The sequence below is a fragment of the Diceros bicornis genome, chromosome X (assembly GCF_020826845.1).
Source record: "Diceros bicornis minor isolate mBicDic1 chromosome X, mDicBic1.mat.cur, whole genome shotgun sequence".
Lineage (NCBI taxonomy): Eukaryota > Metazoa > Chordata > Mammalia > Perissodactyla > Rhinocerotidae > Diceros > Diceros bicornis.
In genome coordinates, this window is record NC_080781.1 from 33,291,701 (window position 1) to 33,308,196 (window position 16,496).

Genomic DNA, 16,496 nt, shown 5'->3' on the forward strand with positions numbered 1-16,496 from the left:
TTTAACCTCATGTTAAGGGAATTGAACAGAATTCATTCACAGTGATAATAGGTTTTAAAATCTCTTTTTGAAAGTTTAAAGACTTTGATGCTGATGAGGTAACAACTACTTCATTCATATGAACAGGAAACACTATTCCTTTGGGATAAATACTACCCAGGTATCAAACACTGTGATAGCCAGTCCCCAAAAAGGACCCTAATGACCCGCAGCCTCCTGGTATGCATACCCTTGTGTAGTTCCCTTCCACATTTTATCAGGTTCGTCTGTATGGCCAATAAAATAAAGCAAACATAATTGTGATGTTATTGTGGCTTATGTCTTGGTCCCACACATTCTCTCTCATTCTCTCCTGGATCACTTGCTCTGGGGGAAGCCAGGTTGTCAGCACCCCTAGGGAGAAGCCCATGTACTGAAGAATTGAAGCCTTCTGTCAATGGCTATTTGAGTGAGCATGGAAGAGGATCCTCCAGCCCCAGTGGAGCCTTTAGATGACTGCAGCCACATCTGAGGGTGTGCCTGCAACTGCACGAAACACCCTGAGCCAGAACCCCTCAGCTAGGCTGTTCCTGGATTCTTGACCCTCAGAAACTGTGAGATAATAAGTGTTGGTTGTTTTAACCTGCTAAGTTTTAGGGTCATTTGTTATCTAGCAACAGATAACTAGTAAAAGCACCTAGAAACCTTCATGGAAAACTGCAAGGCTATTACGTCATAAATCAGATAACTAAGAGCTATAAGCGCTATTTGACCTTACATTTTTCTCAATTACTTCATCCCCCGTTTAGCAGCCACATATTTATTTGAGAGGAGCTCCTTAATGAAGTCTTCGCTAAAAATGCCAGTCCACATTGATCTCTCCCTTGTGAACTCATTCAATTCAAATGAACAAATAATCAGTTTGTATTTATTCCATGTGAGGTACTATGCAGAAGATATCAACTTAAGTAACTGCTAATTCTTAATGAACTTATAGTCTAGAAGGGAATATAACATATACGATTTCAGGGAATGAGAAATCACATCTGAATGTTGGGAATCAGGAAATGTTTCACTAAGGAGGTGTAGGCAAGGATGAGTAGAATTCTGAGAAGCAGAGATGGAGGTGGATGGGGAAGAAAACGAAGTCCAGTACTAACAGAAGCAGCAGAATGGCTTGTATTAAAGGTTTACCACGTGCTAGAAATACGTGCTTTTATACATGTCGGGTTGACTCCATGGTTGTATGGAGAGGTAACTCCGGGTTGACAAGAGAGGTAAGTATTATATTCCCATTTCACAAATGAATAAATTAAGGTTCAGTGACCTTTTCGGGGCCAAGTGTCAATCTCAGGTCTGTCTTGACCTCAGAGCCTCTCTACTAAGTCTGACTATGAAGAGCTCAGTTTGATCAAAATCAGGGGTCAGCAAACTTTTTCTGTAAAAGGCCATATAGTTGACGTTTTAGGCTTTGTGGCCGTATAATCTCTGTCCTAACTACTCAAACTCTGCAATTGTAGTGTGAAAGCAGCCACAGACAATATATAAAGGAAGGGGCATGACTGGATTCCAATAAAACTTTATTTACAAAAACAGGTGGCTAGCAAAATTTGGCCCATGGGCCATAGTCTGAAGACTTGTAACCTCAATTAAGGTTATAAAAAGATTATCAAGAGATGAAAGCAGAAAAGCAGGTGGGAGTTATATGCGGAAATTTACACTTATTTTCAAAAATATTAGGGATTCTCTGAAGACACTGGAGTAGATGGGAACTAAGCTGTACCTGAGGAAGATTAATATAAAAAGTGCTAAGCATGATACATTGGAGAGGGCAGAGAATGCAGGTTTGGAAAATAGATAGTAGATCATTTAAGCTCATGAGCTTGCTTTATACTTGACTGAGAAAACAGAAGTCATCAGATCTGATCTGCTTTATCTTCTCACCAACAAATGTACATATTTACCTACATTTTCCTGTTAAAATGTCGGATGTATCTTTCCTCTTATCAAAGATCCTCTGTACGCTAGCCCCTCCTGTCTTCTCAAGAGCTTTGCAACTTTGGTTATACACTCTCTCTCATGTGTTATCAATCTCTCCTGGACTACTGGCTCATGTCCATTAGTATACAAATATGCTCTAATATTTCCCATTGACCCCACATCTCCCTCTAGCTGCCTGCCCATTTCTCTGCTCCTCTTCATGACCAAAATATGCAAAAGAATTATCTACACACCCTATCTCCTCTTCACTTCCTCATTTCCCATTCTTGCCTCAACTCTTAATACTGGCTTCTGCCCTGATCTTCCCCTGGAACTGCTCTTGTCAAGATCACCAGTAATCCCCAGGATGCCAAATCAATAGGATGCTTCTTTGAGCTCTTTTTCCTTGACCTTTGAGCAATACTTTGAATCCATGTCCCTACTCTCTCCTAATTTCCCTCCTCCTACCCTACTGGCTAACGCTGAGGAAGGCTTCTTTGCTGGCTCTTCCTCCCTTACCCTATAAACGTCTGATGTTCTCAGGACTAAATCCTGGGTTCTCTTCTCTTCCTACTCTACTCTCTAATAGGTGATTTCACCAACTTCTACAGATTGTAAATATCTCTGTGTTGATGATTTCCAAATTTATATCTCTAATGCAGACCTCTCTTCTGAACTTTAGGCTTGCATTTTCAACTGCCTGCTTGATAGTTCTGCCTGGATGTCTCACAGGTATCTCAAGCTCAATTTTTAATTTTTTTACTCACACTAGTCAACCATCCTCCTGCCTAGGAATCATCCTTGATTCTCCCCTTTTCTTCACATCTGTGTGTAATCCATTAGGAAGTTTAGGAAGTTCAGTTGGTTCTATGTTTAAAATGTATTTAAAATCTGCTCCTTTCTCTCCATCTCAACACTTTGGTTCATACAACATCATCTCTTGTGAAAGGCTCCTAAGTATTCTTCCTACCTCTAGTCTGGCCTCCCTACAATCCACACAGAGGCAAAAGTGATCATTTTACAATGTAAATTGGATTGGAGCACATCACCCCACAGTTTAAAACTCTTGAATGACTTTCTATTGCACTTAAGAAAAACAAATCAAATAGGCTTCTCACAGCCTATAAAACCATGAATAATTTTTCACTGTCTCTTTCTCCATCATCTTGTCCTGCCTTTTCCCTCACTCTCTAGCCCCAAGAGTCTTCTTTTTCTTATAAACTGCCTCCAAGCCTTTATCTATATTATTTTCTTTGCCTGGAATGCATATATCCTTTCTCTTTGTGTAACTATCTTTTTAATCCTTTGTTTCAGCTTAAATGTCATCTTCTCAGCAAGGTCTTCCCTGACCTCCTCCCCTCCATGATAAACAGTGAAATCTGCAAATAATTTAGAAAAACTCACATTATATGTTGGATATACCTTTGAAAATACTTTTTACTAGGACAGTTTTAGCAGTCACGAAAAGATAAGGGATGGTTTTTCCTTTTGATCTGGCTACAAAATTCTGTATCTCTTCACATTCAAATCTCTTGAAGTGGGAAACAACTTCCCCCAACCCATAAACTTCTCTTTTCCTTGTACACACTGTTGTCAGAATCTACTTGTCCTGCATACATGGCTAAAGAGGGCCAGTGATTCTTATCTCAAAAGGAAACATACAAAAGTCGTGGGTGAGATGCAGGAAACTGGCTCATTATCAAGGTCCTATTTGTAGATAATATTCCATTCCCACGGCCCACAATTCTTGCCTGAGTTCCTGATCCTTTATTACCACAACTTTTCGCCTAGGTTCCTAATCCCAAAGATACTAAAAATTATCTGTGCCATGGTTCTTAATCCCAGATTATCTTCTTAATTCCAAACCTACTGCTTACTCTGATCTCCTGGTCCTGGCTTCTTGTCCTGCCCCTATCATCTGAGCACATCCCCTGCAGTAACATATATACACTCCTAAGATACACAAATGTCTGTAAATGAAATTATTTAGAAGAGGTGTATAATAGCTGAAGAGTTGGGATTACAATTTAAAATATGAAATCTATATCTAATAGGCAGTGAGGTAGCGGTGTTAATAATAACCATGACTATATTTATTAAGGGGTTTCTAGAGGTGCTAGGCTCAATGCTAAGTATTTTATATGTCTTATCTCATTTAATTGTCACAATCACTTTCTAAAATACGTATTATTAAATTCATTTCAAAGATAGGGAAAGTGAGTCTTAGAGAAATTAACTTTCCCAAAGTCAGGCACATAGTTACTAAATGTCAGAGCTGGCATCTGACCCCAGATCAATTTAACTCCATATCTCATGCTCTTAACCACTATGCTATACTGCCTTATATGTAAATGCAGAACTTCTCATAGGTCCAGAAAATCTGCATTCAAGTCCTGTTCACTTCATTTATAAGCTGAGTGACCTTGAGTAAGTCTCTCAATCTCTTCAAGCCTTGCTTTACTCATCTATAAAAATGAAGAATATAACTCCCACCTATTTCATGGAGTTGCTTCAGGGTTTAAAGGAGATAATGTAAGAGAAGGTACTATATATGCTACGCACTGTTCTGTAAAGATACGCTGCTGTTGTCACATAGAATTTTTAGGGTCACTGATGATGCTTTCTATTTGTCAGAGTATTCCTGGATTTCAGTTCAAATGAGAAATGTCAGTCTCTAACTAGGAAGAGAATAATTTAATAAATTGGAGAAAACATCTTAGGATAAACATGAAAACAAAAGGAATGAAAGGTATATTTCTCCCAAGAGCAGGCAGAGTATCAAATGTTACCTGGTTCCATTGGCTGCATGGGGCTCTCCTTTTCAGGTATCATTTTCTCTGGCAGATTTCTTGTAGACACAGGGAAAGGAACTGAATGCGGGGAAAAACAAACAGGTAGTTCGGGAGTCTCTTCCATCGTAGATAGTGTTTGTGTCATCTGAATAGAATCTGGGGATTTCTCCTTTAAAATAAACAGGTTAAATAAACTGTTAGATGACATTATATATTTAATATTGACATAAACTACCCTGCGGTTACTAAAAATATTTGAGAGACTTCATAGTTGGCCAATATCCCACAACATTCACTTTTTAATAATCCCCAAGGGCTCAAAAATGTTTTGTTCTGTTGTCTCTATATCTAAGTTGTTCTAAACCGTCAATTTGTAAGCCTGTTTTTCACATGGTGGGGAAAAGTGTGTGTATATTTTCTCTACCTTCCCTGAGAAACAAAAAATTACTCATGAGACATAAAGAAACAACAACTACAAAATACTTATGGGATATTTCTCAATCTTTCCATATACACTTTCTCATAATAAAAAGCCAAACTTAACCTTTACCTCAAAAGGAATAGGTTTTAGAATTTTTTAAAAAAGGAATGTCTCCTTTAAAAATTATTTGGCACTTTCTTTTTTAAAAAAGATAAGCATCATTGAAATAATAATTTTAAAGCACATAATGAGAATCTCTAAACTTAACTGAAAAAGAACATTCCCTTCCTCAAACTGAAGTCCTTATTTCTTTGTTTTCCACATTTCATTGTTTATAGTGTATAACCTTCCACTGCTCACAAGGTATAACTAACAGATAAAAGCAAAGAAGTCAATCCACATACAGTTGAGAAAGCAACTCAGCATTTAATCTGAGGTGATAAGACAGTGATAAATACCACTGTCTATAAGGAAAGGTTAGCCATGATAATTTGAATTTTCTAATTTGCGTGTTTAACAGCTTAACTCTGAGTTTGCTTTACAAGTTTATAAGCCCTCAACTCTAATCATTTTACTTAAGAAATTTATCTGAGAAGTCTCTTCTTTGATTTAAAAGGAAAATGGATTTTTTTCTTTCAGTTTTCTTTGCAGTGCTAGACAGTACTATTATATAGAATAGGCCACAGCTGTACCCTCTCCCTTCGCCGCACACGTGCCGATAAAGTTCTATGCAATACGTTCTCTGAGGTCAGATCGCTGATGGGTAGAGAAGTCGCTGCAGGTAAGGAAGAATCGTTTATTTCATCTAACTCAACTTCTTCTGCCACATCAAGTCGCGGAGTGGCAAAAACCAGCATGTGGCATCCGCCACAAGCAACCTGTAGCACAAATCCACAGATAAATTAATCGACATTGGCTTCAAACGCAAATGGATTTTTAACAATTTTCAGCTAAAAAACATTTATTTAGTGGTAGACTTTCTAGACTGATTGGGTGTGTGTCTCTCTCTCTATATATATATAGATACACACACACACACATATACACAAATTATAATATATATTCTTTAAACACTATAATTGAAACATATTTTTGGTATAGCACTTTTAGAATGATCTTCCCCATGAGACTATAAGCTTAGTGAATGAGGATTTGGTCACTTTGTTCATCAGTGTATGCTTTGTATTCCTCATACTCAGTCCAGTATCTTATCTTGTACAGACCAAGGATTCATTAAATGGCTGTCAAATGAAGGAATGGAAGTGTTCTATAGTATGAGGCACTGAGTCTTTGGAGAACAAATTTCAAGTGATATTATCATCACCAAGTAAACAGCATGTTCAAGTCTATAGTTCTTAACCGGCAAAAGTGTTAGAAATAATAGAGATACAATGCCTGATGGGGATGACACTGAAACAATACCTTCTTATCCAAATAACATTTAGCCAATAAAACATATTTTCAAAACCCTATATTATCAGATTATCTTATTATCAGATTTTCTCAGATCTCTTTATCAGGATTTGAGAGTCTTAGCAATATCTAATTCAGCAAATATTTACAGATGACTATTGTGAGTAAGGCACTCTGCTGGGTGCTATAGGAGTAAAGTTTCCAGGCATGGCACAGTCCTGGCTCTCAAGAAACATATGAGAACGAAGCAGAAGAGTCAAGATTAGGGCAAAAAGGAAGATGTTAAAGGAGGAAAATTAGGAAAGTGACAGACTTTCGGAGTGGCATGATGTCTAACATTTGGCTTTTAGAAAATGAGTATAATTATTAGATATAGCCATGATATGCTTCCATACAAACATAAAAGTACTTATTTTCTATGAAATACTGAAAGACTCAAACATAGGAATATGAAAATGTAAAAAGGGAAATGTAATGTCCTTACCAATTGAACTATAAACCTCATAAAATTACAGCACAAAGTGGGAATGAACTGATTGGTAAAATTCTCCAGTCCAAGTCCTAATTTTCCATGTCGACCATCTCCAAAAGTATACATAAGACCTACATCTAAAACGCAAACAAAAAGAGAATTATAAAAGTGTTACTTGTACGGATCTATTTGTAAATAGACAAATATATAACTTACATTGTAATTATAATTTTCCCCTCAAATTTTGTATTGAATTTACTCTGATCCATGGAGGTTTCCATACTCTTTATGATCTCTGTGGTCCCACACATAACATTCATTAGGCAATAGATCCTCCGAGAATAAATCACTAAGCCCTTGGTGGTTTGTGAAGTTGAAACCTAGTCGTGGGAGGCATTGTGTGGAACAGCAGCAATCCAGCATGAGATCTCATGATACACACATTCTTCTTAAGGGGAAGGAGATTTTTGTATTCTGACCCCTTACACATCCCAATACAACCTACTTTCTTTCTTTTTCCCTCAGGTCATTGACTAGATCAGTTTCTCATCCTTGGCACTATTGACATTTGGGGCTGGATAATTCTTGGTTGTGTGGGTCTGTCCTGTACATTTAGAATGTTTAGCAGTATCTTTGGCCTCTACCTACCAAATGCCCATAGAATACCCTTCCTCTGCAGTTGTGACAATCAAAAATGTCTTCAGACATTGCCATGTGTCCCCTGGGGGGACAAAATCACAACTGGTGGTGAACTACTGGCTTAGATCAATCCAACTCTCTCTTTTACTAATTCTGCTCCTGGGCTGTGGAATGCTGCTGAAGGAAATGCCATAAATCAACCCTGCTGACTAGTCCCTATACCAATACCGGGTCTGCTATATATAGCTGGGCCCACGAGGATGAGTAATCTTGTTGCTTTTCTCCAGTTAACCCTTTTGCCCACTGCCATAGGTACTCTTCTGAACCTTCACTCCTCGAGCCCTTCCTTCATACCTTCCATCTCAACGGGGGCAAGTGCCACAGAAGGAGAAGTGAAGGAAAGAGAGCCAGTATGAGTGCAGAGGAGGGGATCTCCCTGTAGTCCAGGGATTAAGGAAGGCTTACAAACCGAAGGCTAAAGGATGATTACAGTTTAGCTACAAGAAGGGAGCAAAGAATCTTCCAGGTTGTGTCAGCAGTATATACAAAGGCTCTGAATCAAGAGAAAATACAGCACAATCAAGAAGCTGAAAGGCAACCAATGTACCTAGAGCACAAAGGGTAGAGAGGTATGAGATGGGTCTGAATAGGTAAGAAGGAACCACATCACAGAGGACCCTATTAGTTCATATGAAGGACTTTTGAACTCTATATCTTAATGGCAATAATAAGCTAAATGAATGGTTTTAATCTGGGAAATGACAAGATCACATTTGGGGACTTAGAGTTTAAGAAGGCAAAGCAACTGCATACTAAGAAAATCCAAGAGAATTGACTGGAACATGATTAGAAATAATAACATAACTCAGTAAAGTGGCAAGTTCCAAAATTAATATTCAAAAATAGATTCCCTATAAATAAGCAATAACCAGTGATTAGACTCCAAATTTAGACTCTTATAATTCTTACTATTAGGTATTTATTTCCTTTCTTTATATATACTCCTTATCATCTTTTTCCCTTCTTCCTCCTTCTTTTGATCCTGATTTCTTTATCCAAAATGCTTTTTAAAGTTTGTCTTTTAATTTGATTATCTTTAGCCAGAAAAAAATAAACTGATCCGAGCTACCTGATTGCACTTCGAACCTCAGAGAGCTTTTTAAAACAAGTCACTGGCTGTAATGGGAAACTGGCAAAAACTTACAGATAACTTGCTACACACCTCTCATTAGTCCTGGAGGAAAAAAATTCATAACACCTGTCCCCTGGAAAGAATTCATGAGCAAAAAGGCAAATGAAGTTAATGTTCAATTATTTGTGCTATAACTTCTTTCATCAGGAGGAAAGGTATTATGAAAGTTTAACCAAATAATCTAATTGTATGTTAGATGATCCATAAAAAGTACATATCTACCATCAATGGCAATTTAGAGTTGATAAAAAAAATGGCAGTAAGGACAGAAAAACTGAGATTAAGACCCTGCAGTAAGGGATACATATCAACAACTCTTCTGGGACTATGAATGAATAATAATTCTTTACATTCTACATAGTTCTATTTCATGCTACATTAACAAGGACATCAATACTTGAAAATGGGCAGGTAGTTCTCTCTGAAAGGTTCTCTGGGGAAAAAGGAACAGTGTATGGTAGTACCTTGTATTTGCTGATTCCTAGTTCCCCTAACCAGATACCATTAGGTGAGCTACGTTGTAGCAGTAGCTTTTTTAGAAAGAAGGAAAAAAAATGTAGAAATACCAGTATCTGGATTATTTCAAAATACTATACGATTTCTGACTTTTTAATGCCTTACTTCATTTTTATATAGGAATGTAAGCAAGAAATAGTGAAATTACAGAGCCTTTTGTTCCAAAGCAATTAAAATCGTGGAGTACATCAATTACCTACAAGTAAGTGAGTGAGTCATTTTTAGGGGAGAATTTTTATTGAGTCCTATATTAGCAGCACCTAGTTTCTGAGGTTGAGAAGTAGGCCCAAAACAGCATCTCCCTGGATAAAAGAGAAACTACAGAGCAGAAGATCTAGAGGACCCAGGTATTCACTTAGTGGTCTTTGAGGTGCCTGCCTCTCTGTCACTGTGGAGAAAGCAGGAAAGAGTTACTCCTGAAAACGCCTCCTGGTGGCAAAAGCATCATAAGAATTTACTCAGCCAGAGCATAGCTCTGTCAGATTGAAAAGGGAGACTGTTTTAAAGTAAGCTCTTTCTTGTAAGAATTTTCCCTCTGGCCTAAGCAAAGTTAAGGCTTCAAATTGATACAATTTCAAAAAGATTCCACTTTCTGCCAAAGTATAATACTATGGTCTTACCTCCGACAGTACTGACATATTTTGAGGTTCTAAATCTTTGGATCATTTACAATGATTTTAAATTGAATTAAAATATTAAAAAGGAGTTTACAACTTTATACTTTGGCATATTAAACAAGGAATTCCATTTTCTCAGTTATTAATTATTTTGCTTAAGTTAGATACATTCATTCCATATAGTATTTATTTTGTAATAAACATTTATAAACATTTAATACAAATTCTGATCTGTACCTGTTATCAAAGCTGTGTGATTTTCTCCACAGGAAATATAACTTATTTTCTGATCCTTAACATGCTCAATGACTTTGGGTTCTGAAGTCTCAAAAACAAAAGTGCCAAGACCCAGTTGACCAAACTGTCCCAGCCCAAAAGTGTATACAGCGTTCTCTGAAAGGGAACAGGCAAATACAAGAGAAGGATTGCAGGGAAGCAGACGCTGTCACCATTATATCCAGAAAAACTGTGATATTCAACATTTTATAATGAAGGTTAAGTGCCTCTGAAAGAAATACCCATGTAAGAATACCTAATACTTAAGTATACATCTCTCAAGGATGAAGGAAGAGAAAAATGACAAGGCACATAATTGTAAAAATGATGGCATGGGTCTGATTTTATCTTTTACATATAACCATAAAAGGAATTGCTAAAGACACGTAAATCGGTGAACTACCTAAAATGTCGGTCTAATTATCACTCAGCTCTTTAAAAAGCAGCAATTGTCATTAAGCTAATTCCTTTCCCTGCCTTAAATAAAAAATGAATAGTGTTTCTTACAGAAAAACTCCTTACTTTTAAAAGTAGTTTAATAGAATAATCTACTTTATAAAACAACCTCAGAGGAGAATTTGCATGAGAATTAAAACTTACAGTAGATATGCTAGATTTGTTCACAGGTAAAGTTCCTTTATTAGGAAATGCAATAATAATGAAAGGAGGGAAATAAGCTTTGCTCTATATTAATATTTTTAAAGTGATTCCAAAGGTCCTCCAATAACTTAGTAAATATTAGCTCCTATATTCTCGAGAAACAGAAAGGCACAAAAACAGAATAAATGGGTGGTGAGGAAGGGGTCCTTTTAGACACACAACTCTCACTGGCCCCTGCATTAGGAAGTACAGTATTTATTACTTAGTCTACTTCTCCATAGTTCAACACATTGCCTCTCCTGCTACAGAAGGAAGAGCAAGAGCTTTGGATTCAGGCAGGAGCCCAAACCTTTATTATCACTAGCCGTGGCAAGTATGTGGCAAATAACTGCCACAGCTACTGATGTTATAATCCCCACCTAATAGAGTTGCTGTGAGGATTAAATGAGAAAACACTCAGGCAGATTTTAAAACATAATAGGACATTCACTTGTAAAGAACATTTTTCTAAAAAAGTAATAATCTAATCAACTCATCTTATTTGGACAATGGAGGATACCAATGAACACATAACTATCTATTGTCATATAGTTTTACATTTTTTCTGTCTAAAGAATATTTACTTTGTAAATAAGATACAGAGGTATTACTTCTTAAAGAAAATATGCTGTGTCAAGGATATGAAGCCACACTGAGGCAATGGCAAAACAGATCCTTATTTTGGTGTAAAAAATACCATCTCTCAGTTTAATTAATAATCACACAGCATATCTCCAGTTCTGAATGTTCAGCTTAACAGTAGAATGTTGGATAAATTAAAACAACTGTCTATCTCTAGCTGGCCAACAATTACTTGAAGTTTCTTGGGCTGTCTGATATTAGCCTGTGAAATTAGGCCGTTTAGGCAGCCTGAATTACGTTACAAAAGTTTTGTTCCTTATCTTGTTAGGCTCGCTTTCAGGTGCTTGGCTGATTAGTGATGATAAACAGTTTCTATTTTCTTTAAATAACCTAAGACTCTTTTATCTAAGGACATTACATATAACAACTAATGTAACTTTTGGTCATATCACCTTTGTAATGTTTAACAATGTAATTCAATGTTAATAAATACTACTATATTAGGAAAACAGATTTTACTAGTTGGCTTCAGATGAGTATTACTCTAATTTCACAGAATACATTTGATTTCATGATTAATGAAATCATTGTTGCCCTGTAGAGATCTTAAGCTTGTCCAGACATAATCTGGAGAAGCTAAGATAAATTCTTATTTTCCTTTGGATCCAGATTTCATTGTGGACTCCATCTCATGACCAGGACTTCGTCTTTTGGTAACTGCTGCAGATGACACACCAAATTACATCTACCACTGTGCCTCATTTAGTGTGTCCCAAGTTCCAGTCTGACACTTTCTCAACAATAGTCCATTGTTTCCTCGACCATCACTACAACCAGTAGTTGTTATTTTCTGATCTATCATAGTCAAGTGTAAATATTATGTTTTAAATAAATTCATCAGATATGAACTAATTTAAATTATCTTTAAAGTATTTTAATGAATGATACTCAAATAGATTTTAAGATCAGAGTTACAGACATAAGGAAAAACAAAGCTGGGGAGGGCCTCCATAGAATCATCTAATTTAAGCCCTTTTCTTTAGTGAAAGGAATGTCTAGAACAGATGATTAGCTATTCTTTCCTTTAAGGTCTTGCAAAGTATTCTATAACTCTTAGATATTCAGTTTAGTACTTAAACTGATGATCCATACGCTCTTCAGGTCCATTTCTTCATCAGTTAGGACTAAATATTTAAGATTTCTGTCCATACTGTGCTCTAGAACACAGGTTTTTCACCAGGGCTGGCTCATAATAAAGTTCTCACAGGTCCATGGAGAAATGTGAAAAATAGGCAAGGCAAAGTAGTAAATTTTCCATACAGATAAATTTATACAATTTAAGTGGATGTCTTTTATTATAAAATCAAGAGCTTTTTAATTTTTGTTTTGAAAATGCCTCTTATTTTATGATATAATGGTGAAAACAGATTGCATTTTTTTTGCAATGTTCATATTTAGCCAAATGCAAATCAGAAGATGGCAACCATCTGTTGGTCCTCATATTCTTTTTACAAAATCAAAATAAAATAAATATAAATAAATAATATAAAAACTTTACTGGTCTGCAAGATCCCAAAGTCTGCAAAAATCTGGAGAAAACAATCCATTTCTGGCAACATGGTTTTTAACCTCAAAACAAAGTCCACAAAAAGCTAAATGTCTATAATATTGCAAGAAAATATCATTCTTAGCTGCATTCTTTATTTTAAGTATAATTAAATGTATCATGGATTATCTTGGTGCCCATTTCTATGAAAATATTTTATACCATATGGTTGAATGACATTATTATTATGTAATCAACATTTGTGTCCTTCAAAATAACCTTCAATCACCTAATAAATTAACTTCTACAATCTTTGTATAAACTACAGAAAATACATAACACAAAGAATAAGTTGCATTTCTCCCTATAGAATGAATTTTCAGATAATTTATAAAGATTAATTTTAAAGTTTAATTCCTAGAATAAATCTTTTTGAAATTACATGAAAACTTATTTTATTAGCAGAAATTTAAAAAAGTCTTAAACCTTAAAAATAAAAAATTATTTTCAAATTTAGAATGAAGGCTTTGAAAAAATTATTTCTAACTTTGAAAAGATTCCATCTAGAAATTGTAATTCTGGGAAACCATAGCTTAATAAGCATGACTTGGACTAGGACAAGAAGTCAAGGAAGAATGATGTAAGAGAGATTATGATAATCTAAAGATAAAATATTGCTCAATTCATCTTGCAACATTAAGCATTATCATCTGAGAATTAGATATTATTCAAAATTTGTCTAGAACACTTCTAGCTTTGGGTTAGTGAAGATTAACTGGTGACTTCAGAAACTGTTAATTTCTTTTTGACCAAAAAATATCATAATTCACTACGCAATTGCATTACCTCTACACTACTCATCTAAAATAAATCTAACACTGAACAAACTCGGGAGCATCAGTTTCGTAAGCATATTTTCAAGTACTAAGTATATTTTAATATACTGACAAGAATCCTGAGAAATGACATGTCATACCAAATACAAAATTCAGAAGCCAAAAGTGACATTACTATTAAGGTTCTAACTTCCTTTTATTACCTGTAATTTAAGATCTTAATACCTTTTAATGAATTACTATAATAAAACATAAAAATCACAAAGAAATCACCAAGTTAGACATTGTGAATGTCACAAAGAAAAGAATTATCAACGACATGTAGAAAATAGTACCAACAGGGAGATTCTCCATAAGAAGGTATTTCAGAAAAAATAATGTCGATTTTAGATAAATATGAAATACATACACATGAGAAAAACAGTTTGTTCTTGAAAATAAGCTAAAAACATGCTATTTGCTGCCACTAAAGCTGTTAAGAGCATGTATACATCAATTATGATAGCAAAAACAATTCAACAAGATTCATTTTTTTCTATTTAAAAAAATTTCTTCCATAGTCCAGAAATGTATATTAACTATAGGAATAAAAAGTGGAGATCTTAATGGAAAAAGATGCAAGGCCAACTTATATGACATATCTAAAATAGTCAAACTCATAAAAGCAGAGACTAGAATGGTAGTTGCCAGGGGCAGAGATAGGGGGAGAGGGCAGCTACTAATCAATGGGTATAAAGTTTCAGTCACGCAGGGTAAGTTCTAGAGATTTGCCATACAACAACATTGTGCCTATAGATAACGACACTGTATTGTACACTTAAAAATCTGTTAAGAGGGTGGATCAGATGTTAAGTGTTCTTACCATAATAAAAAAAAATGAATGTAAAAAAAATTTTTTCATTAGCCACCACAGAAAGTAGGGAACAGAGCAGCAGGCTCCACATGTACCTGTGAGAACCACTGTGTGCCCTCCACCACAAGCTACTTGGATCACTTTCTCGGGAATTCCAGGCACCAGCTGGGGCATTCTGTGATTCACCAGCAGCTCACTGGGAAGACCTAACTTGCCAGATTCAGGTTCTCCAAATGTGTACAGTTCTCCCTCAGCTATTGAAGGAAAAGAACAGTGATCAATGACGACATGAATACGAACAAAATACTGGTCTTTTTGGTACATGTTCTCACATTCAATAAAAAATTTAGAAAATAGCAACTTAATAAATTTGACCTTTCTTGAGATATTTTTATGGTATGGTAAGGAAATCTAGATTTTCTTTTCCCCTTGATTATTCTAATCCAAAATCTTCATGAAGAATTCACGATCATCACTACTAACAGCTAAAAAATTATTTCAGCTATCTCACAATACATAAAGAAGATGATCTTATTTCTATTTACTTTTTTTTGTGTGTGAGGAAGATCAGCCCTGAGCTAACATCCATGCCAATCCTCCTCTTTTTGGTGAGGAAGACCGACCCTGAGCTAACATCTATTGCCAATCTTCCTCCTTTTTTTCTCCTTTTTCTCCCCAAAGCTCCAGTAGATAGTTGCACGTCATAGTTGCACATCCTTCTAGTTGCTGTATGTGGGATGCCGCCTCAGCGTGGCTGGACAAGCGGTGCCTCGGTGCGCGCTCGGATCCGAACCCGGGATGCCAGTAGCGGAGCGCGTGCACTTAACCGCTAAGCCACGGGGCCACCCCCTCTACTTACTTTTAATAGGAAAAAATGACTAGACATTAAGCCCCCATAAGGACATGGATTTTGTCCTGCACACTACAGTATTGCAAGAACCTAGCAGTGTGTCTAGTACATTAAACATTTAATGAATACTTGTTGAATAAATGAATAATTGCTTTTATGAAACTTGTTTTAGAAAGCTCATTTATGTGTGAAGTAAATATGTTGAGCGAGCCTTAAGATAGCAGATTTTACTCAGTCAGATGGCACTTACTCCAGAAAGACTTTCTTATCAAGGAACTTGTGACATTTAATCACTGCCTTGTCCATACTAATACTAATGATCTGCTTCTGTTCTCACACTTATCACCCTATATTATGACTATGAGCTTCTTCAAAGTAGGAACTTTACTCATTTCTATGAGTTCTAGAAAGTAAGAATTTAAAACTTTTATAAATACATAACCTAAAATAAAGAATGACAAAGAACATATCACCATTGGTGTGAAGAAAGAGGTAACAGCACATTTCGTTGCTTATTATGTGTATGTCTCCAAGAGAACCATGATTGACCGTTGACCAACCCTTGGGAATGTGGCCCTAGGACTGTTCTTGATGTTGGTGATTGATGATTTTGCTATGTACACTTGGACAAATGAATCACGCCAGCTTTGGTTCTTAGGGTTGCTTTGCATAAACATCAACATTGATGATGTACACCTGGTTTCATTGCTGAGGGACCTGAGTTTCAGCTGCTGTGACTAGTTGCTAGTAGGATGTGTCTACATGACCAGCCCCCTGCATAAAAGCCTCAGACTCTGAGAGAGTGGGCTTCCCTAGGCAGAGACATTGCACACACATCCCTGTACTTCACTGCCAAAGAGAAAGCATGTCCTGTGTGGCCTCGGAAGAGGAAG

At 36.1% G+C, this 16,496-nt stretch overlaps 1 protein-coding gene across 2 annotated transcripts in view; it reads right to left on the reverse strand.

Annotated features, from left to right (window-relative positions):
- RPGR (retinitis pigmentosa GTPase regulator) overlaps positions 1–16,496 on the reverse strand; it is a 52,997-nt gene that overhangs the window by 26,469 nt on the left and 10,032 nt on the right. For both annotated transcript variants that reach the window (XM_058535642.1, XM_058535641.1), the window contains exons 7-11: positions 14,849–15,007; positions 10,259–10,414; positions 7,070–7,194; positions 5,865–6,050; positions 4,749–4,920 (exon numbers count right to left, since the gene is read on the reverse strand). In XM_058535642.1, the coding sequence (XP_058391625.1) occupies positions 4,749–4,920; positions 5,865–6,050; positions 7,070–7,194; positions 10,259–10,414; positions 14,849–15,007 (798 nt within the window). The remainder of the gene's footprint in view (positions 1–4,748; positions 4,921–5,864; positions 6,051–7,069; positions 7,195–10,258; positions 10,415–14,848; positions 15,008–16,496) is intronic.